The 27,365-nt window shown below is 41.6% G+C and overlaps 1 protein-coding gene across 1 annotated transcript in view; it reads right to left on the bottom strand.

The window, feature by feature from the left end:
* Nucleotides 1-26,945, bottom strand: part of PTPRM (protein tyrosine phosphatase receptor type M) — a 650,464-nt gene extending 623,519 nt beyond the window's left edge. The window contains exon 1 of the mRNA XM_008159881.3: nt 26,409-26,945. Within this exon, the coding sequence (XP_008158103.2) occupies nt 26,409-26,478 (70 nt within the window). The 5' untranslated portion in view covers nt 26,479-26,945. The remainder of the gene's footprint in view (nt 1-26,408) is intronic.
* Between the last annotated feature and the right edge of the window lie 420 nt (nt 26,946-27,365).

Raw genomic sequence — 27,365 nt, 5'->3', positions numbered from 1 at the left:
CTGGTTTTGCATACTCACAACTGTAAACCTACTTTTGCCCCATCCTACAGAATCAACAGGAAGATCTTCATCTATTACTGACAGTAAACATGTTAAGACTACAGACAGAGTAACATTATCCATTTTCTTCTTTTAATGTAATGACCTGCGACTTCACAGCAGGATAAAATATATCTGACATGAAGACCCTTCCTTTCAATGTTGCACCTCCTAGGATGACACTAGGTTGAACCAGTGTTACCGAACAACCTCCCCCTAACTACTGCCCCCCAAAAGTGGGCAAACATTAAGTATGTCAGAAAAAAAATCACTGTGACAGACATCCCCACTTACGCTGCAATGTAAAAGCCATTGCATAATCAGGTCAATCTGTTTCGTTCCTGGAGGGGCTTTTTTTGCAGCCAATTCCTCCTCAGAGGCACATGGGGATGGCACCAATGTTGCTTAGGTTTGGATAATTCATGAGTGCCTTCCTGAGGTTTTCCTAGACCCAGGACCAGCTCCAAAACACTCCAGGCAAACACCATCTCTGCCCTCATAACAGTGGGGCGCTCTGGGATCACTACCACCAAGCCCTGTCTGAGTCTGAAGAGTACCTGGCTCCTGCCCATGTCCAGCCTGGCCTACATCACTGAATGAGACATTCAGAGAGACCTTCAACTCCAAGGTCCTGGGAGAGTACTGCTGTGGCCCTGTCAGAACTCTGCACAGCAGTGGGCTTTGAGGATGGTAATTTACTCTGCTAGGTATACTGATTTCTCTCCCTAAATCAAATCAGCTATACATCATCTTTGCCTCCCATAGAGTTGCCTGAACTGAACTGTTTTCAAAGTATTCCTTCAATTTAGAGGTCAGCCTTTAAAAAAAAAAAAGCTACATGCATTCTGTTGCCACAATGACACCAAAACTATTAGTGAGAAGAACAGCACTCATTGCATCACTCAACCTGCTGATATGGAGCCCTCAGAGAAAACAGTAAGCAGGAAAAACGGTTTCTGCCTCTCGGAGAAATTCCCCCGTTCCCATGATTTCAGCGAGCTTACAACCCATAGCTAACGGTACATACCTCTTTGTATTCCACACTTACGTTAACAATTTTCTTATTCCTCTATGCCTCACTTCAAATAAATTAAATGGAACTCACTACTATTTCTTCTATAAATTTTTTGTTTGTTTGTTTCTTTTGACAATCAAAAATGTCAATTGCTTGCCTAACATCCACAGGACCTACAGCGGAGAAGGAGGAGTTGATGGGGGTGGGGGTGTATAGAGAGAAAAACTTGAGACTCAATTCTATCTTCAAAAAGCTTTATAGGAAAAAGCACTTAGGAAAAAGAGGATCACAGCTGACTGAAGAGTTCTGGGTTCAAACCCCAGCTCCACCACTTAGATACCATGAAACCTACATAAGCCATGCAGGTTTTCTGAATCTTAGCCTCCACATTTGTGATAGGTGGGTAAATGGCCTTCCTCACCAGGCTCTTGAGATTCTCAACTGCCGGAGTAGGTACAGGCAGGTTATAATCTGTAAAGCTTATATCTGCATAAGCTCTTTATGTTATGAGCACAGAGGCTCAAGGTTAAAGGCTTGCAAGTAAAATTCCTGCAATGCTATTTCCCCTAGCAGGGAACTAGTGGATAGAAAGTGGACTTAAGTGATCGCTAATGCATTAATGACTGGCGTGTGGCAGCGACAAGGAGACACACAGATGCAATTTGACATTAATGGGGAGATTTGCCCGTGGTCATGTTCCTGGCGGGGAGGAGGCACACCCACGGCCTCTTGCCTTTAACTTGGGTATGAAATCAAACGTCAGCCAAGATTAATTAGAAGCCTGCAGTTTCATTCTCTGCTGTTGATAGGAAAAGTACATTTCCATAATGTGAGGAAACGTTTACGTGGGACAGAAATCTGGCTGACATTGAGGGAAGGGCCGCTTCATTGTGAATGCTGCCTGCGTGGTGCTTGTCAGGGCAATTACTTTCTGCTCAAGTAGCGTGCTTTTTAACATTTTATTATCTTAACAACAAAAAGCCCTGGAAGCAATAATTATTTATTATGTTAATTCTTTAGCTTTCTTCCTGAAATTTCAGTAAGACCATTAAAAACTAGCTGTGCCCTTGAAACAAACCAGGAGTTTATTAATACTCAACCAATTAAGGGGGGAAAAGCAAAGTAGCAGAATGCTCTACACCAGCAATTATTAACTAAGCAGTCAGTTTGCACACTTTCCTTGCCACAAGTTTTATTCCAGAAAGCATCCTATATATTTAACTGACTGCAGAACGATGTGAGAGGTGTTTACATCATTATAAGGACCTACAAACTCTCAAAGGAATGGATGAAACCTGCTCTACAGGTCAAGAAAATGTTCCAATCCAGGTTATAATGGAAGCCACATTCCCTTTTCACCTCTCACAAGTATGGAAAGAATCTCCAGAGTTTTTTTTTTCAACTCACAATGAAGGCCTCCAAAGCAAAGAAAGGGCAACGTTATCTTCACAGGTCAGCTCCCTTTCCCAGCAAGCAAGTGCACACACAGACACACACACAAAACCTTTGTATTTCTTAATTTGTTTGTTTGTTTTAATCCTCACCTGGTTATTGATTACTGATTTGAGAGAGAGAGAGGAAGGGAGAGAGATAGATGAGAGAGAGGGAGGGAGAGAGAGAGAGAGAGAGAGAGAGAGAGAGAGAGAGAGAGAGAGAGAGAGATGAGAGAGAGAGACAGAGAGAGAGAGAGACTGACTGGTTGCTTTCCAGGGATTGAACCCATAACCTAGGCATGTGCCCTGACTGGGAATCGAACCCTCAACCTTTGGGTTCACAGGACAGAGACAGTGCTCCAAAGAAAAGAGCCACACCAGCCAGCTGGTATTTAAGGTATTTATTAATTAAACCTTAACAACGTGTCTCTTTCTGGAACTGTATCAAGATCACCCCTTTTTAAATCACACACACTCCAATCTTTTAAAACTCCCCAATGCTAGGTCCTCGCTGACTGTAAAGGCCAGGCCGATTCACTACAAGCTCCAGAGCAGGGCCACTAAATAAGGCGCCCCTTCCAAGCCACTGAGATAGCACAGGAGGCTGGGGGCAGTAACTCTGTGTCACCTCCAGCTCAAGAGCAGGAAAAGTGCAGAATATGTGGGACACAGCAGCCTACAGGCCAAGAGACCAGTCTATGCCTACGGCCATAAGAGACAGGGCCACCCCCGAGGCAGTAGGGGCAGAAGACCCTGCCTGGTAGAGGAAAGGAAAGCTTTGGGGACACTCTTGGGACATCACACAGCTTTCCTGACCTGATGGGTGGAGACCATGATGAGCTGGAGCTCCCGAGACCTGAGGAGGTAGGTCTCATTGTTCCATCTGTCTTACTTTACCTGCCAAGCCCATATTGCCTGGACAAACACCAACTGTATAAAGCTTCAAAAGTTCATCATAGCCTTTATTTTTCTATTTTCCAGATGACTCTTAAAACCTCTGGTGCCATCCAATTTAAAACTACAAGAGAAACACTCTTAGTAAGGGTTAGTGGAAATATTTAAAAAGTGAAAATTCTGACGGCTTTTGGTTTTGAATCAGTTTTCCTTCTCAATGGTACTTCAGTACTTCTTACTTGGAAAGGGCTACAATACATAATACAAAGAATCAATAACTTTAAATAAAAAAACAAGCTGCTAAGAATGTTTACGTATAAGCAACAGGACGCACAGTCAGAGTACCCAGAGGTCAGTGCTAACCTGTCCTCACCCATCCTCCCCATCCCCACTTCTCCAAGGCGTGGCGCACATTCTCGGGGGCTGAATTCATCACCCTTACTTACAGAAGAGAGCAGCTGCCAGGCATGGTTTTTAAATATCAGTTATTTCAGGCTATTATCTTCAGTTTTCAAAATAGACATGGTCCAGTTACATTTTCTGAAATTGTTTCTCTCTCTTTACGCACAGAATACCTGTCCTGTTGTCTGGTGTCTAAATATAAACATTGGCAACCAGAATTTAAAATTCAAGCACTGGAGATTCTTTTTAATTCTTGCTCATTTCTTTCCCTCAAAATAAAAGTAAATCCTAACAGACCTAAGTAAAAATAACGAGCAGGCTCTCCTTCATACTCTCCCTATAATGATATGTAAACATACAGCAAGGAAGCTGCTTTATGTCCTTTAGAATACTTCTGAGTTTTCAGCAGCAGGGTGTTCAATCTGTGTGGTTTTATGATGTGGAGGGTGGTGATGGGGGCTCAATTAGAACAGACTCACTTGTTAGCCTCATTCATCCTTCCCCCCTCCCTTTATACGACTACTGGCACGCTGATTCCCCAATCTCTCTAATCTAATTCTGCACAAATGCTTAATACGGTTGTAGAGATTTAATACAATTAGGAATGTTGCTCACAAATTAACCAATCCATTAACACTCTAGCAAAGAAACAATTCCAGAGGAAAAGCAGCCAAAAGAGGATTAGAAGACAACTGGCTATGGGTACAATCTGCTTAAAAAATCACATTGCAATGTACTGTCACACCTACATCTATATGTTTTGTGTTTTACACATTTCAGAGCGAGCAAAAAAAAAAAAAAGGAAGTAAATTGTGTGATCTGAGAATTTTCTTCTTTCAGTTCAGTTTCTAGAAGTAGGGGATGACCATCAGTTTTTGCCAATTCGAACTCACAAAATCATCACAGCTCTTTATTGACTTAAATACTCAGGGATTCAACTCTTACACAGTCATTATTTCAAGTAACTTTCATCATAAGATGGATATATAAACACACAGAAGGAAATCTGGTAAACACAGAAAAGTTAAAAGAAAGCAAAAATACCAATAAAACCACTCTCCAGAAATAACCACATATTTTGACTTCTATTTCATGCATTTCCAGTTTTTTAAATAAACATTTTTAAAAATTAAATAAAATTGGCTTACCCTATTCACACGATTCTGTCACTAGTTTTTGACACACATCACTCTATTGTGATCATCTCAGATTCTTAAACATTCTTCTTTGTAATCATTCTCAGTGGCTGCATGACATTCTATTATATGAATATACCATGACTTAACCTATTCTCTATTGTTGAGTGTTGGTTTTCCCCATTTTTCATTTCTCTAAATAATGCTTTAGTGAATATGCTTTCAGGTTAGTCTCTGTATATTTCCACTCTTATTTCCTTGGCATGAATTTATCGTATCTGGATAAAGTCCCACTCTTTTTGCACTCCAGTGCACCATCTTTCCAGGCTCCAGGTGTGTACACGCTGCTTTAGAGAACCGTGCTTCAGATGGTCCATCCCTCTGCAAACAACCACTGGCCAAGGGTTGGCCTTAGATAACCCACCTCCTTGCCACTTTTTCGTCTCCCTTCCTTCCGGCCCCAAACACATTGCAAATATCCTTATGAATGAAAATTACTAAAATTCTTACTAGATGCTAGTGTTGTATTTTCTAAGATAAATTTGTCTTAATGTTAGTAAAGGGATAATGGGTCTCATCATTTTCCTAAGCAGTGTGTTACAAAGATTTGCTGCCTCCCTTTAGAACTCACAGGAAACCTGAGCTCTCGCTTTCTCTAGGGCCGAAACAAACCATTTAACTTGTGCTTCAAGATCCATGTAATAGTTCCCACCCACTTCCCATTACAGAAATGTCAGCATGACTACAGGAAGTGAAGGGGGAAATCTCAATTAATCAAGTGCCTCAGTGATGCACAGCTGTTTTATGCTGCAGCCCTCTGGCTCCCTGTTCTGCTTCCTGGAAGGAGATGAGAATCCAACTGGACACCGTCAGTTATACGGAAGATTTAGTTGCGTAACTGGAAACTACTTTTTTTTTAAATTTTTTTAAAAATATATTTTATTGATTTTTTACAGAGAGGAAGAGAGAGGGATAGAGAGTTAGAAACATCGATGAGAGAGAAACATCGATCAGCTGCCTCTTGCACACACCCTACTGGGGATGTGCCCGCAACCAAGGTACATGCCCTTGTCCGGAATCGAACCTGGGACCCCTGAGTCCGCAGGCCGACGCTCTATCCACTGAGCCAAACCGGTTTCGGCTGGAAACTACTTTTTTTGCCAGATTCTTTCAGGTCAAATTGGTTCTTCCAGGTAAAATGAGGAATTTACACCACTGTTTAGTTTTCATATAATTAATGATGACTCCTAAGCTCAAGTTTTAACATCAAAATCATTTTTAAATCATAATGACCTGTTTTGATTTCAGAAGGGGTAATTGAGAATAAAATATCTGCCAAAGGCACAGAGTAAGTCGAGACCAGACTTGAATTGAGCTCACCAGCTTGGTTTCTGCCTCTTCTTGTTGGGGGAGAGGAGAAGATGTGTAGGGCCATGAAAATACTCTGTATGATACTAGAATGGTGGATACAGATCTTTATACATTTGTGCAAATCCATGCACCGCACAACACCCAGAGAGTGCGCTAATTTAAACTATGGACTTTGGGTAGTAATGTGTGTCAATGTAGGTTCAGTCATTGTAACAAATGCACCACTATGTTGGAGAATGTTGATAACTGGAAGAGGTTATGCATGTGTGGGGGCAGGGAGTAGATGGGAAATCTCTGTACCTTCTTTTTAACTTTGCTGTGAACCTAAAACTGCTCCAAAAATTAAATCTTTTTTCATTTAAATTGAGGTCTCTATCTGGAAAGATAAAAGCTATAGACCCCCAGACACAGGGCCCCGCTCCATCATTTCAGGTGTCAGTGTGAAAGTCCAGACAAAACCACAGGACAGGGGACTTCTGCAGCTGCAGGAAAATTAAGAGGAACTCAACACTGAAAGGGAAAGGCCACCAATTTCCATCCTAGCACCAGGTATGCTCTCCTTTCCTGTCTGCCCTTTCTTAACAGACCCCACACCCTACAAAAGGAAGGCACACTTCTCATGTACAAAAACATCCATGGCATCAAAGAAACACTGTGAGTTTTTGCTCCCGAAAAGCCTTCTTTAATGATTAATCAAATACCAGATACTCACTGTAGGGCTTCATGTCTTTCTCTGTCATAGCCATATGTCATTTAAGGGTAAAACAATGTTCTAGAGATGGAATATTTTAGCCCTTTTGGGATGTTATAAAATCAGATAAATTATACAATTTAATGACCACACATCATTCTTCCCTGACCATAAAGAATATATGTCATAAAAAAATTGGTGTAATTTAAAAAATATATGACACTGATAAATGTTAAGTGCAAAAATTGACTTTTAAATGTACCCAAATATATTGATTAGTTTTAGCATATATACGCACTCACACTCAAACATGACATTAGCTGGAAAGAAAAAACCTTCAAATAACTAAAAATGTGGATAATCCTGACACCCATTATTTTATTATTTTTTTAATTTTTGCCAAGTTCAACCAATCTTATATTTTAAAATGCTATTACATAATAGACACTACATTAGAGCAATAAACGTTTGAATTCTAAAACCAGGATGATATATTTTTGGCAAACAGCTGAGCCTAATAAGCCTAAACATTATTCTTAGTATTGCATCTTATTTTATTTTTTGTTGAATTTATTGAGATAACATTGTTTCACAAAACCGTACATGTTTTAAGTGTACAACTCAACAAAACATCATCTGCATACTACATTGTGTGCCTGACACTGATTTTTGTTATTGTTGTTAATCCTCACCAGAGGATATTTTTTCCATTGCTTTTCAGGGAGTGGAAAAGAGGGGGAAGGGAGAGAGAGAGAAAGACAGAGAGACATCCTCGTGAGAAAGACACATGGACTGGTTGCCTCCTGCAAGAGCACCAACTGGGGACAGGTAGCAAACCACAATCCAGGTACATGCCCTTGACCAGTAATCAAACCTATGACCCTTCCGTGTATGGGATGATGCTCTAACCACTGAACATACTAGCCAAGACAAGAAATCTGTAACTGGCTGTGACCAGTTAATTGTAGGTACCAACTGTACTCGACCCAGCCTGATTCTTTTGAATATAATTGCAATGCTTTCCAAATTTTTCAAATTATACAGGAAAATTTCACAAAACACATGAGATTTAGTTTAAGTGTGCATTTTACAGTAAGATAGTGAAAATCCACTGTATCAACATTTACTTATGATGTAATTTTTCCAGTAAAAGTCAATCCTCATCTTATAAAATCTTTAATATATTCTACCTCTTAACAAAAAATATGCTACTCCAATTTGCCAATGTGTCCATTTATTTTGAGTAGCATATACCTCTCTTTTATTAAATACTAGAGGCCCAATGCACGAAATTCATGCAAGAGTAAGCCTTCCTTCCCCTGGCTACTGGCACCGGCATCCCACTGGCACCGGGACCCAGGCTTCCCTCGCAGGACCGGCTTTGTCTGGAAGGTCGTCCAGAAGGATGTCCGGTCTAATTAGCATATTAAGCTTTTATTATTATAGAAGACTAGAGGCCCAGTGCACGAAATTCATGCACGGTGGGAGGGGTCCTCCTCAGCCCAGCCTGCACCTTCTCCAATCCGAGACCCCTTGGGGGATGTCCGACTGCTGGTTTAGGCCCAATCTTAACTGCCCCCGCCAGCCTGATCACCCCTGTCACCCCGCCGGCCTGGTCGCCCCCAACTGCTCCCCCTGCCAGCATGGTTGCCCCACGCAGCCTGCTGTTCAGTTGTTTGGTCGTCCCTCACTAACCCCCCTGCCGACCTGGTCGTAGGTAGCCATCTTGTGAGGGTGTGACGGTCAATTTGCATATTACCTCTTTATTATATAGGATAATAGGAATGCCCAGCCAGTTTGGTTCAGTGGTTGAGCATTGATCTATGAACCAGGAGATCGTGGTTCGATTCCCGGTCAGGGCACATGCAGGCTTGATCCCCACTGTGGGGCGTGCAAGAGGCAGCTATCAATGATTCTCTCCTCATTGATGTTTCTATCTCTCTCCCCCACCCTTCCTCTCTAAAATCAATAAAAAAATATTTTTAAAAAACAAATATAATAGGAAACCTTGAATTTTTATATCTTCAGAAATTGACAGTTACTTCTGAAAATATGCCTATGATTTTTAATTATTCCCAAAAGTCAAACACAGTCACACACATTTACCAGAAAAACAGTATGCTTTTTCATTTTAATCCTCACTTTATAATTCCTCATAATTTGGGTGCCCATTATATTATATTACTATAAATTAATAAAAAACAGAATAGATTTGCCATGGTTTTATAACTTATTACAAAATATAGCTGAATCTACCAAATCTACATCATTTTAAACTTGACTAAACTGCTTTAACAATGTCATCTCATTTCTTTATACTTGTTAAAAAAAAATCCTCAAAATGCAAATTAACACTTATTTTAAATTAAAAACTAAGTTAGACCTTTTCTGATAGAAAGTATGACTGATTTGACTGACAGCTTTGATGAGAAGTTCTGTGCTAACCAGATCATATGATAAATATTTTTCATTCACTGATTAGCCTTAATCTTTCATCTTCAATGTTTGACAAAAAAGTTTATATATATAAACTTAATTTTTCTCCTTCAACTGGTATTTACATTATATATATAATGCATTGGCTAAATTACATTAAAATTAATATTATTGTTGTTTTCTCAACCATTTCTGTATATTTCTGTATTTCTGGGATAAACAAGGTATCTTTAAAAATAACAGGTGTACTTAACAGTTATTGGTGACTCTTGATTTACTTGGTCTACTTGGTTTCTTTTCCAGTAAATGAGAAAGTGAATGATGGACGTTAAATCTTTAAGGACTAGTTGGTTTTCAATTTTTTGTTCTGAACAATTTTGAGAATGAAACTAATCAAACTGTCAGCTTATAGGTCATTAAGAGTAATTTCTGATGCTGCATCTCAATGTGAACTGTGGCATGTAACTTGAAAACTATTCCAAGTTGCATTGCTCTAACAAAAATCCTCTACTCCTGTCTACCTCTTTATATGAACAAGTTTCTTGTTCCATATGCAAATAGAATTGGTATTTTACCTGTTTGGCAGTAATATATATCCACAGATACATGAACTAATTTTTTTAAAGCTCTGTTGATTTCTGAACTACTTTCCCAATAAAATTTAACAATGATTCAATTATATACTAATAATTTTAGTGAGACTTCAACAAGATAAAATTCATCACTTAGAGCTTTATAGACCCAAAAGTTAAAGATAGAATTAAAATTTCAATGTATACATATTTTGTTACACAGAAGTTTAACAAATAATCAGGAAAAGACTTTCAAGCTTAAATATGCTATAATAGGATAAATAAAATGTAAATACGAGTTGAAGGAGAAAAATTAAGGAGGTCAAATTTATCTCAACTGAATAAATGCTTTTTCATGTACTTTTAAATGGGCAATGGAGTGTATCAAATCCCTTTGATATTTGAATTCTGTTCCTGAGGGATGCCTTTAAAAGAATTTTATAAAAGTTATATTTTAAAATGTTAACATAGGGCATAAATTTTCTCCCTCTCAACTTTATAAACATATGCTGCAAAATTTCAGATGTAAACTTATCAATGTGCAAGGAAGTGCCCAATTTATAAAATTCTTTAACTGGGTATACAAGCATAAAAGTCGGACGACTGTCCAGGGTCAATGCCTCACAGACCTTGGAACTTATCAGCATCAGCTCCTTGCTCAGGGAAACCATTTCACTAAAGCAGGATCTCATAAAACAGTATCTATCCTTTGTTTTGTTCCTCATCCTGACAGTTTTGCTACAATATACCCTCCAGAATGAGTAAACTAATCTATTGACTCTGTTTTGAAAATCATTCCACCAAAGTAAAAAGTCCAGCCTGATAAGTGTCCTGAGAGTCGTGTTCTCCTCCCCCTTCATCCTGTTATTCAGGGGCCAATGCCCTTTACAACTGAGACATCTGTACAACCCTCCCGGGACTCCTAGCTAATCAGTCAAAAGGATACATACACAAAGATCCAGAGTTTTGAAACAGAAGCAGGTTAAGTTCATGGTGTGTGCAGAGTGAGTCTAACGGTGTCTGATACAGACAAAGAACTTGCAGGAACAATATTTGTGGCTTCAGATTCAGGTTGGTCAAGTTCAAATCTCAGCTTTCCCCTTACAACTTACCTGAGCTTGGTCAGTTTGCTTAGCCTGTGAGCTTATTGCCAAGCCTGTAAAATGGGGGTAATTTAGGTCATACATAGAAAAAAAGCACTTAGAATAATGCTCAGACATTTTAAGTATTCTATAAGCATTAGTTTCCTTTTGTTATATTATAATAGTTTTATCCATAAGTACTCTGCTGACTAGATATAAGGCTGATAAATCCCCAGCCGGTGCCTGACATAGACATGGTAGGGGTTACGCCTTACTTACCATTTCTCTCCATTTAACCAACACGCACTGCCATCCACATCCTTCAAAGGAGGAAGAGGATGCCATAGCCTGTCCAATGGTAATTCTATTGGGAGAGGAATGGTGATGGTCCAATGGCATGCAGATACCTGCTTAGTTCTCCATTTTCTTTTAAAACACACTTATTACTTAAGATGAAAATACAGGAAGGGAAAGGATGAGAGAAGAAAAAGGAAAAAGAGAAAGTTTAGGACCATGTTAGCAGGCATGAGAATAAAAGAAGCCCAGATTCTGATCCCTGAAATTTCCCTAATCCCACACACTTTTCTAGCTTTTGGCCAAATTCTGCACCAGCACAGTTATCCTTAAACACAGCAGCAAATACAAGCTACTGCAAGGAGACAGAAGGGAAAGAGGCCAAGTCACTAACAGGATCTTCCAATTAAAAAAAAAAAAAACTATTAAAAGTTTTTTCCTTTCTTCAATTTCCCAGGCCTTTTCCCTTCTGCATCTTCTCTAAGTAGATGACACAACCTTCAAACACGAGCTTGATTAGGAGGCATTCCATTTTGAGAGAAAAAAACATTCAAAGAAAATATTATTTAGAGGTCTCTTCCCTCCCTTCCCTCCATGCAGTGTCCACATGCTCATGGGCATCTCCTAATTACCACGGGCACACTGCAACTCCTCACCCTGCCCCTGTGAGCTGACCCCTGCAGCGCCCTGCCTCTGGGGCTTCCTTGCTATAGACTCGGCTTCCAGTGCGCTTGTGCACAGGCCAGCCCTCAGCTCATCTATGTGCCCCTCAGGATTGTCTGCGAGCCCCTGTGAGCAAATCCTCATCTTGGACTCGCTCATGTCCTGAGTAGCCAGCCCAGCCAGGCCGCAGGGCCTCACACAGAGCTCAGCCCGGAGTCCTCGCCCACAGACGGTGCAGCAACCTCCTAAGGCAGGAGGACTCCATGCTGCCTCATTCCACTCCAGTTCTACAGAACTTTTTATGTCTGGAAAAGACTATGCCTTGCAAACAACCCTGGACTATTCTTCCAATCACTGATGATCCCTCAACCCTGTGTTCAAATTTAGTGTATGGAACTGACGCATGGAAGATGAACCCTGGAGTAGGAGGGGTGGCCCAGAATAGGAAAAAACAGTATACATTCAGAAAGCATCCTGAGAGAGAAAAAAATGCCAACTTAATAACAATTTCCCATTTATAGAGAGATACAGAACAACAACCTGGTGGCGGGTAGCTTTGTTATTTTCACTAAAAGCAAGCCTAGGAGTGCCAGGGGGTGAAGAGTGAGGAGCACACGTCAGCTCCACAGAACGTCCTGCTCCAACTGAAACCCTCAAAAACAACACCAATCAAGGGTGTGTGACAGCAAGACAGTGCACATGTAGCGAAGACTTCATAGCTGAGGAATCACTTTTCAAAATCATTTAATCTGATCCACATAATCCTTTTAGATACTAGAGATATTATAACCTCCATTTTATTCTTCAGGGACTTGAGTCACAATTAGAAGACCTGACCCAAATGACGTGCCAGATGGGAGCAGAACCAAACATTAGAACCTAAAGGTCCAGTCCTGGGGTCCTCTTCATCCTTAACAACGAGCAAACCACTCCATTTTCTCTCTAGCTGCTCAGAACTTTTCAAATAAGTTCTTATGTATAAATTTGCATCTGTTAAATGATCATCATTTCATAAAAATTAATCTAAACCTATGTTTTAAAAAATCACTCTGAAAGATACTATTACTCTCTTAATATTCACTTATTCTAACTTTCATTAATGTTCAGTTTATTTTGGTATAAATCTCCCCAATAACACTGCAAAAAAATGATTTAAATAAGCAAAGTACACAAAGTGATTTTAAATAAGCAAAGTACAAGAATCTATTTATTGCAGACTATTACACATCAGATAGTTATTTTCCATTGTGATTAATTAGACCCGCTCATTGGATTGTTTTAAATCCTTCAAATATGGATCTACATGCTTTCTTTGCCTCTGTTCAACCTCAAAAGAAAAAACAATTTGTTCTAAAGAAGGTGATTAACATCAGTCTCCAAAGGCCTGCCCACTTCCATCTGAAGTGAGTCTTAAAATAAATTATCTCTGACCTTAGAGGCACTTTGCCCCTGAGAACACTAAGGCACACAGATAAGAGATTTACAAAGGATTTTACACATTTCACCTCAATCAGATATCCAGATGCTAAACACAAGAAATTACAAAAACAATTCTATCCAGAGGATTTGAGGTGATACCGAAGACAACATTCTGCCCTCTTCTGCTCATGAAAAATATGGATAATGTCTCTAACCAATTAATTTTATTCAAGTTGCTTAGAAGCTAAGTACTTTTCCTTTTAATTTACTATTTCAGAGGGCTGTGAAATAGCAGTTAGTTACATTGCACTGCTGGGCTCCACCCAATTTACAATTGTTTTAAATGTCAAAATGAGAAACTGTACCAAATATTTAAGGATACTTTGGGCCCAACAGGCAGGGACAAGAACACAGGCTTTGGGCCCAAGAGGCCCTGGAGGAAAGGAACACTCTGGGGCTCATAAAGAGATGCACCCCTATCTGTGTGACATTCAAAAATGTGTTGGGGCCTCAGTTCCATAAACCATGACATGGCAGTGCCAGGTAAAGGACCCAACACCTAGGTGGCATGCAATATTCAAATTTCCTCTGCCCTTGCTCCTGGGAAACCAGAGGAAATAGAGTTAAGTTTATCAACGTGATCACTAATGCAAGAAAACTTGAGACTGGGGAACCACATCCTATGGAGTTTGCAGACATAAAGGAAGCACACCAGGCAATGGTTCAAGGTTATTCCATAGTCAAAGAGCTCCAACAATGACAGCAGCTATCATGGACCAGGCACTGTGTTTGCCATAGGATAACCAAGGAGATAAACATCATCCCCTTTTCACAGATGAAGAAACTGGCCTCAGAAAGGCAATGTGACTTTCACAGCTGATAAATGATACAGTCAGGAGGAAAAACTCACATTAAATCAGGCTGTAATCGCCTTCAGAACACACCTGGAAACACAGAAGATTGATTTATTTATTTAGCTATTTATTTATTTATTTATTTATTTATTTATAATTGTCAGTTAGCCCATGTGACCTCTGAAGCAAACCTATAAATCAGAATGCCACTGAATGACCCTATTTACAGGTAAGGATCTGAGTTCCCCGAAGTTAAATAACTTCCTTCTCAGATGGCAGTAAGTGGCAGGGTGGGACCTCAAATGCAGATCTTTCCATCCTAAATTCCTTTTTTTTTTTTTTCATGCTGCCAGTGACTTCCCAACTGTGTTCTTCAAAGCAGAGGCATCTCGGAGCAGGGACCCTGGGTTCTTTCTGGCAGACCCCTGTACAGGACCCAGCCTGCCACGTCTCCTTGTATCCTCTACAATGTGGCCCCGCAGCCCCACACCGCAAGGAGGGAGGCCTATTTCCCCACCTTTGATGGTAGGCTGGCCGTGTGACTGGCTTTTACCAGAACAGTAAGGTGGAATGTGCCCTTATAATGAGCATGCCAAGAGGCCTTGGCCCACTTCTGCCCTCTCTTCGGAAACCACCAGCTCGGTAATGAAGGACCACATGGTGGAGAGCCCAGCTGTCCCAGGTGAGGCCATCCTAGACTAATGGATAGCCCAGGGGCCCTCAAACTTTTTAAACAGGGGGCCAGTTCACTGTCCCTCAGACCGTTGGAGGGCCAGACTACAGTTTAAAACAAACTATGAACAAATTCCTATGCACACTGCACATATCTTATTTTGAAGTAAAAAAACAAAACGGCAAAAACACCCGCATGTGGCCTGTGGGCCGTAGTTTGAGGACGCCTGGATAGCCAGTCAACCCCAAAATATCAGGAGAGCCCAGCCAAGATCTGCTGCATAGAGACATATACATAAAGCATACCAAGTCTAGCTTAGATCTACAGACCACCCATGGAACATGAAAAATAGTTAACGGTGTTGTTTTAAGCCTCCAAGTTTTGCAAGATTTGTTTCCTAGCAATAGGTAACGGTTAAACTTGTTCCTCAATTTGTAGAGTCAATTTTTAAATATGTCCACAAAAATTTTGTTTAACCAAAAGATTTTTACACTTTCTTACCTATGTAAAATTTTGCTTAACCAAAAGATTTTGAGGCTTTAAAAATAAGCTGATAAGTACTGAACTTGGCTATAATAACTTCTATACTATCTTCCCACTCCAGTGTGCTTCACCTTCAGTGAGCTATGAATGAGTTCCATGGTGTCACTAGAAAGTAAAAGAAATGCACAGACACAAAAGTTACATTTAGAGCACACCTATGAATGGCAACTACATCCTCAAGTAACAAAGGAAAAGAGTGAGCTTCCTTTATGCATACCTTCCTTTGTGCAGAGGCAGCTGATGGCAAGTGTGGGAAGCATCTAAAATCCTTTAGACATCGCTTCAACACCAACTACCTTTTAATAAGCAACTTCATGCTATACCAGGCAGGCTCTCAGATCAGACCCCAATGTTCTAGATATTTTCTCCTACCCTCATCTATCAAAAATGACCCACTGATCCAGATCTCATTCTTACACCAGGGTATCTGACAAACTAATTGGAGCTAAGACACAGTAGATGACAAGCCTCATGCTCTTTAAGTGATTGGAGAGACCTCATAGATCCTTGAATCAAATGTCTTCATTTCACGAATGAGAAATCTGACATCTAAGGATGTCAACTTATTGAGGTGACAGCTAGTTGAGGATGTCATATTTAAGATGACTTAATAATAAGCCACCTCTCCCAGAGATGACATTTCAACAAGCACCTTTCTTCCTTGGTCAAAATGATGAGCTAGTGGAAATTTCAAGTGCTTTAACAGACTGGTGTGCCCATTTTAAGGTTTGTGAGTTTGTAAAGAATTACTACAATCAAAATGTCAAGATTGTGGCCTATGTTTCTGTGGGGTCACTAAGGCCAATAATTCTACAATGTCCACATGTTTCGGTGCAGATGAGATGAAGGAATAAGTGCTGGAAAATAATCTTCCCAATATCATCTTGTCTCATAATCTTCTTTAAATGAGACATCTCAAAAGGCAGCTCTTATCTATAAATTTAAAGATCTAAAATCATCTGTGTTATTATTGTTCTAAAATGTCTTTATTCTTTCACTATAATATCCTAAAAACTCCAGACTGTTATCACATTTACTAGAGGCCACCAAATTGGAAGATGGGTATGAAGCAGGTAAGTTCTTATAAAATATCTTGTTTCATAATTCATTTTCTCTTCTGACACCAGAAAGCCTCCACTTCGTAAAAGAAATTCTCTCCAGTCAATTATAGTTTGGTATGTAAAACTTCACGTAATGATCCACAGATTCTTTCTTAACACTAGTCGAGAAGATGTAATAAATTATCCAAAGGGTAGAATCATTACTAATTTCAGTAGTCGTTAAGCTTTAATGAGCACCAAACTCCTGTGAGGTGTTGACCAGTTTCTGTGACTCAACTCCAGAGATTTCTGACTCAGTAGGTCTGTGGGGCCATGAACATGCATTTTTAAGAAGAGCCTCAGGTGAGTCCAATGCAGGTGTCCCACGATGCCTTCCATGGCTCTGAGTAGTGCTGGCTTTTCATGGTGTCAATTCTGAGATGATCGGTTGGTTATTTTCAGGGTTTTTTCTTCTTTTAGAACATAATATTGGCCATATATTAATGACATATATGTGTGTATAACTGCATCTACATACACATCACCTATATGTTCTCCAGGCAGAAATATCAAAACTTTGAACCAAGAAAGGGTATCTCTTAGTTTGAACCGTATGAAATTGCCAATACTCCATCTTTTCTGACCTATACAAACAGTGAGTTCATATGGTTAAACCTACAATGGACATGGACAATAGCAGAATAGACTGATGCCCCCTTTTCCTCATGATTGAACTGACATAGCCCTGTCACCTCAAGAGGCCTCCTAACATCATGGCATTGGTTTAGTCTTTATGATAATCCAACAAGGTATTTTTCCAGAAAAGAAAACTGGGGCTCAGAAAAATTACATAACATGCCCAAGGCCACATGGGATTCAGTGGTAAAAACAGAATTCAAAACCTAGAATACCTGATCTGCCCTGGTGGTGGGAGGAGGGATGGGGGAAGAGAGAGGGGGACTCTGACCTTCTTTCCACACCCCAGGGACACCCCCCCCCCCCGAAGCTGAATTCAGGGCCTTAACACCCTCCACTTTCCCAAGTGCCTCGGTGACTGGGCAGGCTCCCACTCCAAACCTTCTGAGAGTCTGTAACACAGAACTGTCAACAAGCTGCCCCTAGTGGCTCCCTGCCCATTGACCAGTCCTGGAAAGAAAGGGAGGGGCTCGCTAAAAAGCCACACAAACCACAAACAGGAAGAATACGGTAACTGATAAACCGAGAAAATAAAGCAAGAAGCCCCTTAATATACACACATAACATAATCCCTGTCAGTAAAAATTGTGAAGATTTACACCACATTCAGTGGTCCCCATTTCAAAAGTCAAGGAACTGAAGATCACAATTTATAAGACTTGTCCAAGCAACCTCTTTTTATTAAGTTTCATTACCCGAGGAAGGAGAGCATGCCAGTTGTACTAAAGATGAGCCAGTGATAAGGTGCGGAGGTCTGAGCTCTGTGTAGGTATAATTAATTTCATTCTATATCAGATATAAAACTGCAAAGACAGTATGTATTTTTCCCTGTCATGGTACCTTCTTACTAGTGAACCATGGTTCTTTTAATATACCAATGACTCACATCCCCCCAAGAGGCATGATAAACCTACCGCATAATAAATTTTGTTTTTTAGTGATCAGTATTATATCAAAATTCTATATTCTGGCAATAACTGATTTATAAATTTTGATTATATATGATAAAATTACAGGCTTAATTTTACATACTTAATTAACAAAAGGTAACACTTTTCCCCTTAAAATTATCAACTGAAACTTTACACGCCTATAAATTGCTAAGGTTACCAATCACAAAACCCACCACCTGGGCCTATGGTTAAGGTTATTACAAATGCTTAAAAAAGTCAAACTTTATAGAAAGAAAAAAAAAACAGCAATAAGCATAAGTAATGTGATATTTTTTTCTTCCACAAGGGAACTTCATTCAGTCATTTATTTATTCAACAAATGTTTACGAAGTGATTACTACACACTAAAAACACTGTTCAGTAATTTGAATTACACATTTTCAGCATTTATTTTAAAAGGAATGCTTCAGACCTCTTTATAATTTTGTATCTAGATAGAAAACAATGAGCCAATTTCAAGCATGTGGTTATGACATGATTTAAAGTACCTCAAACTACTCCAACTGAGAAGAGAGAGCAAATAGGATCATCAAAACTGGATTGTGGAACAGACTGACGTACCTCGATGTGAGGTTGGGGGGATGAGAAGAGATAAACCAAAGAACTTATATACTTACATGCATAGCCCTGGACACTGGCAATAGGGTAGGAAGACCTGGGGAGTGTGGGGGGGGAGGGGCTGGGAGGAGGGAGGGATGGGAGGAAAATGGGAAATATCTGTAATACTATCAGCAATAAAAATATATTTAAAAAATAATAATCCAGGCAATGAAAAAAACAACTGGATTGTGAAATGGGTGTGGTCTAGGTCCCTTCATCGTGTCAAGAAGGCCATCTCGGAACCTGTTCTGATTCTATCTCTGGAAGCAGAGGAAAAGTAATGGGGCCTCAGGAACCCAAACTGAAACATATTCTTTTCATTGTATGCAGTAACTCTGCTTTCTGCATATTGAATAGGAATGAGAGATTAAAATGAATATTCACCCATCTGAAAACAAACTGATGCTCTGGAAATGTAGCCCATAAAAAGTAAATGCTTTGCTTCTGCTCAAGCTGCTGCTGCATTTTGAAATAAATCATTCTGTTAAACGGTGGCCTTTTCCTCCAGGGAAGATTCTAAAGTTGCATCCATTTTAACAAGTCTCTGACAACACTACTCTCATCACTCTCTCCTGTACACCTGACAATCATTGCTCTTTGGCCTGCGAGGTTATGCCCCTCCCCCATTCACCCCAGGTAAGTGACACAGCCTTCTTCTACCTCTCCTTGCTTTCAACTCAGGGCCCAACACTTGTGTGTCACATAAAAAGTTTGCAATGACTCATGGTCTTCTGAGTTGTAAGCAGACAAACTTACTGAATCAGATTTCCATATAAGTTTTAATGACTTCCTGATTTATATACCTAAATTGACAGTGTTGTAGAAGTAATCTCTTGCAGATGTAAGCACAGTACACAGGCCACTTCATATGAATGTTACACACCTACACATGTCATTCACTCCACTGCCTTTTCTAGTCTATTACTAAAATGCCTGATGGAGAAGGCCTGAAAGGTTAACATGAACTCTTACTTAGTTTGCACATATATACGACTCTTTTTAGTTCCACTGCAATATTTGGAATCACAACATATCTTACAGCCAAGGAAAAGAATGAGTAAGATTATCACAGATGAACCTAAATTGTCTTGGGGTTGGTGATTTAACAACAACAAACTAAACTACAATGACTACTAGTGGAACTTCCACTAAAGAATTTAATTTCACAATAAAGAGTCAGAGAAACATGTACAGGAAGATGAATTTCCACTAACTAGCACGCCTTCCTTCAGCTGTGAGTGAGTGCTGGAAGCCTGCTGGGGAAGGCTGGGCCTTGGGCTCCTGCAGGTGGGGTTAGGGATGCAGCTACACCTAGTGATCAGCTGCGGATTGCAGCAGCAGGAGCAGGAAGCAGGAGGCTGGGCTGCCTTGTGAAAAGCACTCTGCCACTGATTCTCCCTCTCCACGTCTGGTGACAGCGTTTTCAAGATAAATTTGTTACATGACATCACAATCACTCTTATTTGCCTGGAGTATTAAATGACAGAGATGCAATGATTGTCTTTTGTGAATAACAGAAAAACAAGGCTCGATTTTAGGATACACATTGTCAGTATTTTAAAGAGATGTACAATGAAAACCTTTCATTTTCTATTTGAAAGTTGAGTTCATTTCCAAAGGCAAAATTTCACATTTCCACATTACAACTCCGACTTCTATGTTTATTAACTCCCAGTTCTCTACTAAGAAAGTCCTTGTTCCTTTTCTATTTCAGCCGATTTTGAAACTTTTAATAGATGGATGATTTTTCAAAATATGGAAACTATATCTTTCTTCCCTTTGCTCATTGCCATCCCAGTGTTCCCTCACCAAAAAGGGGCCTCACAGAGTAAGTGCTCAAGAAATATTTACTTGAATTAAAGGAATTATTTTAATAGGCACATTGGGCTCTCTGCTTATTACAACAAGCCAACAAATGTCTTCTATACACAATATCAACCCAGAAAAATTTCCAATGGCTAATCATCACTGCAAAATTTAATTAAAACTTTACATTGTGGTAAGTAAAATTATAGAAAACTTTTTTTTTTACAACTGGCGGATCCAATATCTTCCGCAGATAAGACTATTATTTGAAATGTCACGCTGGCAGTTTCACCTAACAATCGCATCAGCCTGTGCATAATTTTGGCTGTGTTCACCAAGAGGCTAATAAGTGCATGTGAATTATATTTTCACCCCTAGTTCTCTTTCAGCTCTTGTCAAGGGAGGCTGAAAATGCAGGTCGGGGATGCCAGTGCTTTTAGAACAGCAGTTATCACACTTAAGCAAGTAGCAGAATCTAGAGCCTGCTGCCTGCATGCCCAGAGTTTCTGATTCGGGAGGTCTGGGCGTGGCCCCAGAGTCTGGGTGTTTAAGAAGTTGCCCAGATGCTCCTACTGCTGGTCTAAGGACAACCCTTGGAGAACTACTCATGTGGAACAACGTTTCTCAGAACGTGGCTACAACCCAGGATCACCTGGGGATGCAGTGGGAGCCTCCAGGGACCTTCCACTTGAGCATCACCATGGCTCACCATAGAAACCAACCCTGGGAAGGACCACCTGCTAGGCGATCCTGGGCACACTAAGTTTTGAGAAGCACAGGTTTAAACAAGTTCACTGCCAACACTGGCTCAGCACCCCCAAGTCCTTCCCGAAACCACCGAAGCTGCTGAGGTATAGATCTATCTGCACATTTTGTCCCTCTCGATTGCCCTCCCTTCCTTATGTTCCACCCTTAACAGCAAAGAGAGTGCAAGGACAGCGAGCCGCCCCCGCTAGGATGTCCAGAACTTGCGTTGCTTACACCTGAGCACACAACCCTTTCCTTCTCTTGTATGGTTCTCTTTGTTTTTCTCTCACACAGTCCCACCCTTAATTATGTCCTGGCCTTGCCAGCCGCCCCACTGGTGGTGGGACTACAAACTACCAAGGCTGATGACTAAAGCTTTCCAACTCCCCACCCAACACCAAGCCCTACTACTTATCGTCCCCTGTAGTTTTTTGGAGCTGCAGTGTACACTCAGGCTTTCTGATGACTAAACTGAAAACCACGGCAGTATTTTAGGAGCCTGAGAAGCTGAATCTTCCTATGATGGGAAGTTTCTATTATTTTGTATCTTTTTAAAATTTATCATGAGTGAGTCTGAAAAACTTTTGTAATTAAGCTTTCTTTCACTTATAACGTAAGCTTATTAATATGTTGATTCATAAAGATGATAAGCACCCTAAGGTACGGAACTGTAAGGAAGTTTGTGGGAAGTTGAATTCCAAAGAGTAAAATCTTAGATTAAAATTAAAAGCATGATGTACATCACCCTTACGAAAAATGTTTTACTGTGGAAAAGTATGTAACTAATTAAAACGCCTGACCCTCTAACTATAAAACTATGTCTTAGACTTAGATAATAACACTCATTGAAAGGAAACAATACTTAATACAAAAGAGTTCCTCTACCAAAATGGATATATAGAGCCTACTGATTCCTAGAATGTATTACAATTGCTAGGGATCTTTGAAATTTTTAAATAAAGTCATCAACTTTTATAGAATTGTCACAGACATACTTACATGTTAAAACTTACTTTTCCCCAAACTAAAGATTATGCTTAATTCACATACCGTTTATATAATCTGAATATATAATACAATTTAATTTTTCATTAAGTTCATTTAGAATTACTCACTGTATGTGTGTGTGTGTGTGTGTGTGTGTGTATATATATATATTACTTTTCCATATATCACTATATATAAGTAACTTCTCTTCTGAAATCCTTTAAACTAACCCTTTGAAAACAGGAGACTAAATCCTTTAATTTTCCAGATCAGAATAATTTGCTGCACTCACGCAATACTTTATACACACATAACACTAAAAATGTTATAGTAATTTCTTGGCATATTTCTTTCATGCCCATTGATTTCAATTTTAAGTATTTTCACCACATCAATGATCAATCTAGTGAAAGCACCATAAAAATATAAAATGTCATGACTCTAGTTATCTGAAAAAGAAAAAGTCAAACAGCTAACCAAATCTATCCCCACTCTCCGTAAATTTAAATATGTCAAATTGTTGTATTTTGAAATAATTTTGGACATATAAAAAAGTTGCAAAAATAGTACAAATATTTTAAGTACACACTTTACCTGCCTTCCAAAACACAGCATAACCACAGACTTACCAAAACTAAGAAATTAAACATTGGTACAATACTACTAACTAAATCCGACTGTTTCCCAACAAACGTCCTTAAAAGAATATTTTGCAAAATGAATTTCTCAACAAGAGTCCCAAATTCATAATTATGTTAATGTTTAATCTATTCCAAATACTTACAAGTGAAACAAAGGGCCCAATCTGTCTGTATTTCTATTTCTGCAGACCAAAGTTTGCTTAACAGAACTTAGCACACCAGTCCCATTATAATGTAAAACTAAGCACTTTGTTGTGTAATATATATTATAACTTGGCTTTTTGAAAAACTGGAAGAAAGAGGAATAACTTGCCAGCTGTTTGGCTTTCACTATGGAAAAGAATTTCAAGCAAAAGTAGAATGATTTAACTTTCTTCCTCACAGCTAACTTGTATATCTTTATACATAAATTATTTTTAGTGATCATTAAAAGTCTAGAAGGCAGAAAGTGAGCCCCCAATATTTTGCCTAACAAATTAAAAAATTACCAAAATAATAATTTTTAAATGGAAATGTTTACAGTAGATGAAGTCATCATAGACCAAAAACCTCTTTCTCTTCTTTTTTTTTTTTCCTTACAATAAGTTTAGCACTTTATTTCTGATGTCTGGCATCCAAATTACATGTAGTAGACTTCCAGAAATGATTAATTAACAATTATATAAATTCCAAACCCATTCCACAAGAGGATATGAAAATGAGGAGTACTGCATAAGGGGAGTAGCAAAGTACCTTGCGTATAAATCTTAGTTACATAAAAATACCTCCACTGATTACACAGAACCTCATGAGTTAGTCCTTTGGGTGGCCTAAAGGACCTCTAAGGAAAATGTTCCTTTCATATGAGGAAAAATGCAAGCCAATTCTAAATTCTAACAATCACTTCTCTCCCTCCCTTTTGTGTCAGTCAATTCAAGTACAGCTTGCATGTTTGCAAATGATCAGGATTGGTAACTTATTCAACAAATAGTATGTTAAGTCCAAGGCTCTACCCTAAGTGTTTTATGGAGAACCAAAGGGAAAATAATTGACTTTGCCCTCAACAAGCTTATAGTCTAGCTTCTCTATCTTTAAAATGCATTCCCATGTCAGGTGAAAAGTAGCCACATTAATATAATTTCCAAAAGAATCATAAAAAGAAATTGCCGTGTCTCTCATAATATCATAATTAACTTTCTCAACATACATGATTTTCCAAAGCATTAAGTGCCTCATATCTGTATTACCTAAAGCACAAAGTAGAGAGAGAAAAACGGGAATGTGCTGCAACATAAATGAACCTTGGGCACACAAAACTTGCCAACTTCGAATTTTTAAAACGTCAATATTTCTAAGCACTCTCTCAGATACTCTCCTTCATTTCCCCTTTACCCATGAATATACTAAGATAACTCTGGCTTTCCAAATATAGAGAAAACACACTTCAAGTCATGGTATGGTAAGTCAAACAAATAGAATGATATATTTCTTCTGAGAAAAAAAAAATCTGGCTAAATTTTAGTAAAGATCTGTTTCAATTCGATTGATAATTTAAAGCAGCCATAACACAGACAGAGGTCAGTACTACCCAAGCTGAAATACTTTTTAATGATGAGGAACTAAATTGTGTAAATAAGCCAGATAAATATTTGTTTCCAAACTCTTGCACACAACTTAAAAATCCATCCAAATGCTATTTGACACAGCTTAACTTTAAACAAATCCCAGGCAGGGGAGTTATAGTTCTAAGGTCCTCATGCTTGCCTTCTAATACCAATGAGTTGTAAAGCTCTAAAACTGGCCAATCTACTCCATATTTCACTAATAAAGAACACAGGCCAAAATCTCCATCAATCTTATATCAGGTAGCAGCGTGTCATTTTGTTAAATCCTCTGGAGCAAGTGCAATTACCAGGCAGTTGAGAAAATATTAAAGTTAGGTAAAGGGTATTTCTCTATTGAAGTTGGTTTGGGTTTCACAGCACTGAGCCCATCAGGCAAGTGCTCAACTTCATCTCTGCCACCAACTGTGGTCAAGGGTCCTGCAGCTCAGCAACACACATGTTGTGCCTGTATGTGCCTCGGATGCCAAGGTGTAAAAATGTATGTCTCCACAGGCCAGAGAGCCAAATGTCATTTTCAATGTTTAAAATATGCGTTTACTACCAGTGAAAATCTCCATCAAATTACTATGTGTGTGTGTGTGTGTGTGTGTGTGTGTATGTATATGTATATGTATATGTATATGTATATGTATATGTATATGTATATGTATATGTATATGTATATATCTCCAACTTATTCATTCCTCCATAATGGAAACCTACTTCGCAACCCAAGTTTAAGGCCACATAGCGGGCTTTTTATGAAAAGAAAAGCAAGATGCCCAGTGCCACAACTGTATCTGGAACTTAATGAAACTAATACACATGAGAAATAAAGTGTGAAATGCGCAAGAGTTTGCTGTCCATCCAGGCGTGTGCTCCAGGTACTACTGGCGATACAGAGGTAACCCCTGTAACACTGCTCCCCCGACCCCCGACTCAGAACACTCCGCGCTGGCAAGCAGGCACACGTGCACACACACACACACACACACACACACACACACACACACACACTCACTCACATGCACTGCCAGTCCCTTCCCTGCCCACCTGGGACCCCCGGGGCGGCGCGGCTGGGCTAACACGCTGCCACTGGCCAGCGGCGCTCTGCTGGGGATCCAGGGTGGGAAAGTGGAGCTCGGTGGGCAAAGGGCCTCGGTGGCGCGAGGCCTGGGGTCCCGGCCATTCCCTCATGGGCCGCCGAGTCTCCCTCTGGCACCGAGGAGGAATGCCCGCCTTGGCTCTCCGGAGCTGCCACGCGCCTGCCTGAGGATCCCTGGCCACCGGGGACGACCGGCCGGGGCGGCGGCAGGAATGGCAGGGTGCAGGGCGACCGTCACCGTCCCTGGAGCTGCAGCCGGTCGGGACGATCGCCGTGGGCGCAGCCTCGCACCGGAGATCCCGCCCGGCCGCTGCTCCGGGTCCGAAGGACCGCGCAGCGCCCACGCCCGGCGGCTGGCGGCTGCAGCTCCGAACTTCAGGCAAAGTTTTCTGCCGTTCCTCTTGGAACCGGCCGGGGACTCGGAGTGATGGCCGTCCGCCCGGATCGCGAGCCCAGGCAGCGGAGGAGCGGGGGCCAAGAAGGGGGTCCTGGCTCCGGGGCTAGTGCTCCTGGCCAGTCCGCTCCGCCAGCGCGAGTTCTAGGTGCCCGCCCTCCCCCAAAGGCCCTTCACCCACCCGGTGCCGGCAAACGGGCTGGATCGGTGCCCGGCCCGCCGCGCCCCCTCCCCGGACGATTCGACCGCCTAAAACTCTCCCACCCGGGAGCTGCCGGCGTCCCGGGCTCCCGCTCCGGCCCGCCCGCCCCAGGCGCTGGCAAAAGTGGCCCCGCTTACCTGAAAACGCCTCCCCGGCGGCAGTTAGCAAAAGTCCGGCCAAAGTCGCCAGGCCAATCCCAAGTCTCATGTTGCAGAGTGCGCGCCGGGCCGCTCCTCGGCGGCGGAGGGTGGGCGCGCGAGGGCGGAGGTGCGGCCGGGATCTTTGGGTTCAAGGCGGCGAGAAAGAGAACCAGTCTCCCAAAGTGCCAACAGCTGCAGAAGTCCGAACTCCAGCGGCTCCTAGGGCCAGGGGACGGGGTCCTGGTCTTCTGGCCCGGCCGCTGACCCCACGAGGCGTCTGGCGCTGCTGCAAGAGGGAGCGGAGGGCGCGCCCGCCGAGCCAAAATCCGCCCTCCGTTCCAGCGGGTGCTGCCGCTGTCCTTCCCCGGCTCAGGTCCGAGCCGCCGGCCGTGGCCGTGGCCGCGCGCGTCCTGCCGGCTGCCTCTCCGCCGGCAGCCCCGAGCCCAGCCCCCGGGAGGCGGGCGCGCCAGTAGCCGAGCCCGCGCCGGCTCCGCGCGGGGCGCTTGCTCCCGGACTGACTGGCGGTGCCCCGCAGGCCGGCTGGAGGGAGAGCCCACGTCACGGCCGCCAGGCGCCGCCGCGGTCCGCTAGGGGGCGTGAGCGCCTCCCCGCCGGCCCGCGCTGGGCGGCAGCGGCGCCTCCGGGGGGGAGCGCGGCTGGGGGCTGGGGCGGCCGCTGCTGCCACCGCCGCGCGGATGCGGCGTGACCGGAGCGCAGAGGAAGGGCGAGAAGGCTTTCCACCCGGGCTCCCCGGCCTGGCCCCGGGCGCGACTACTGCTTGAGGCTGGGCGGGCGGGGAGCTGCGCCGCGGCCAGAAGTTTGTCCCGGGTCAGGAGCCGCTAGTAGTTTGTGGGAGTGGCGCCGGGACCAGCGGCCTGCGGCCCCGCGGACAGGCGAGGGAGCTTCGAACCGGCGGCGGACATCAGTGTTACCGAGCAGGGCCAGCTTCCCCCG

This window comes from Eptesicus fuscus, chromosome 12, assembly GCF_027574615.1.
Source record: "Eptesicus fuscus isolate TK198812 chromosome 12, DD_ASM_mEF_20220401, whole genome shotgun sequence".
NCBI lineage: Eukaryota > Metazoa > Chordata > Mammalia > Chiroptera > Vespertilionidae > Eptesicus > Eptesicus fuscus.
This window is presented reverse-complemented; position numbering and strand designations above follow the sequence as displayed.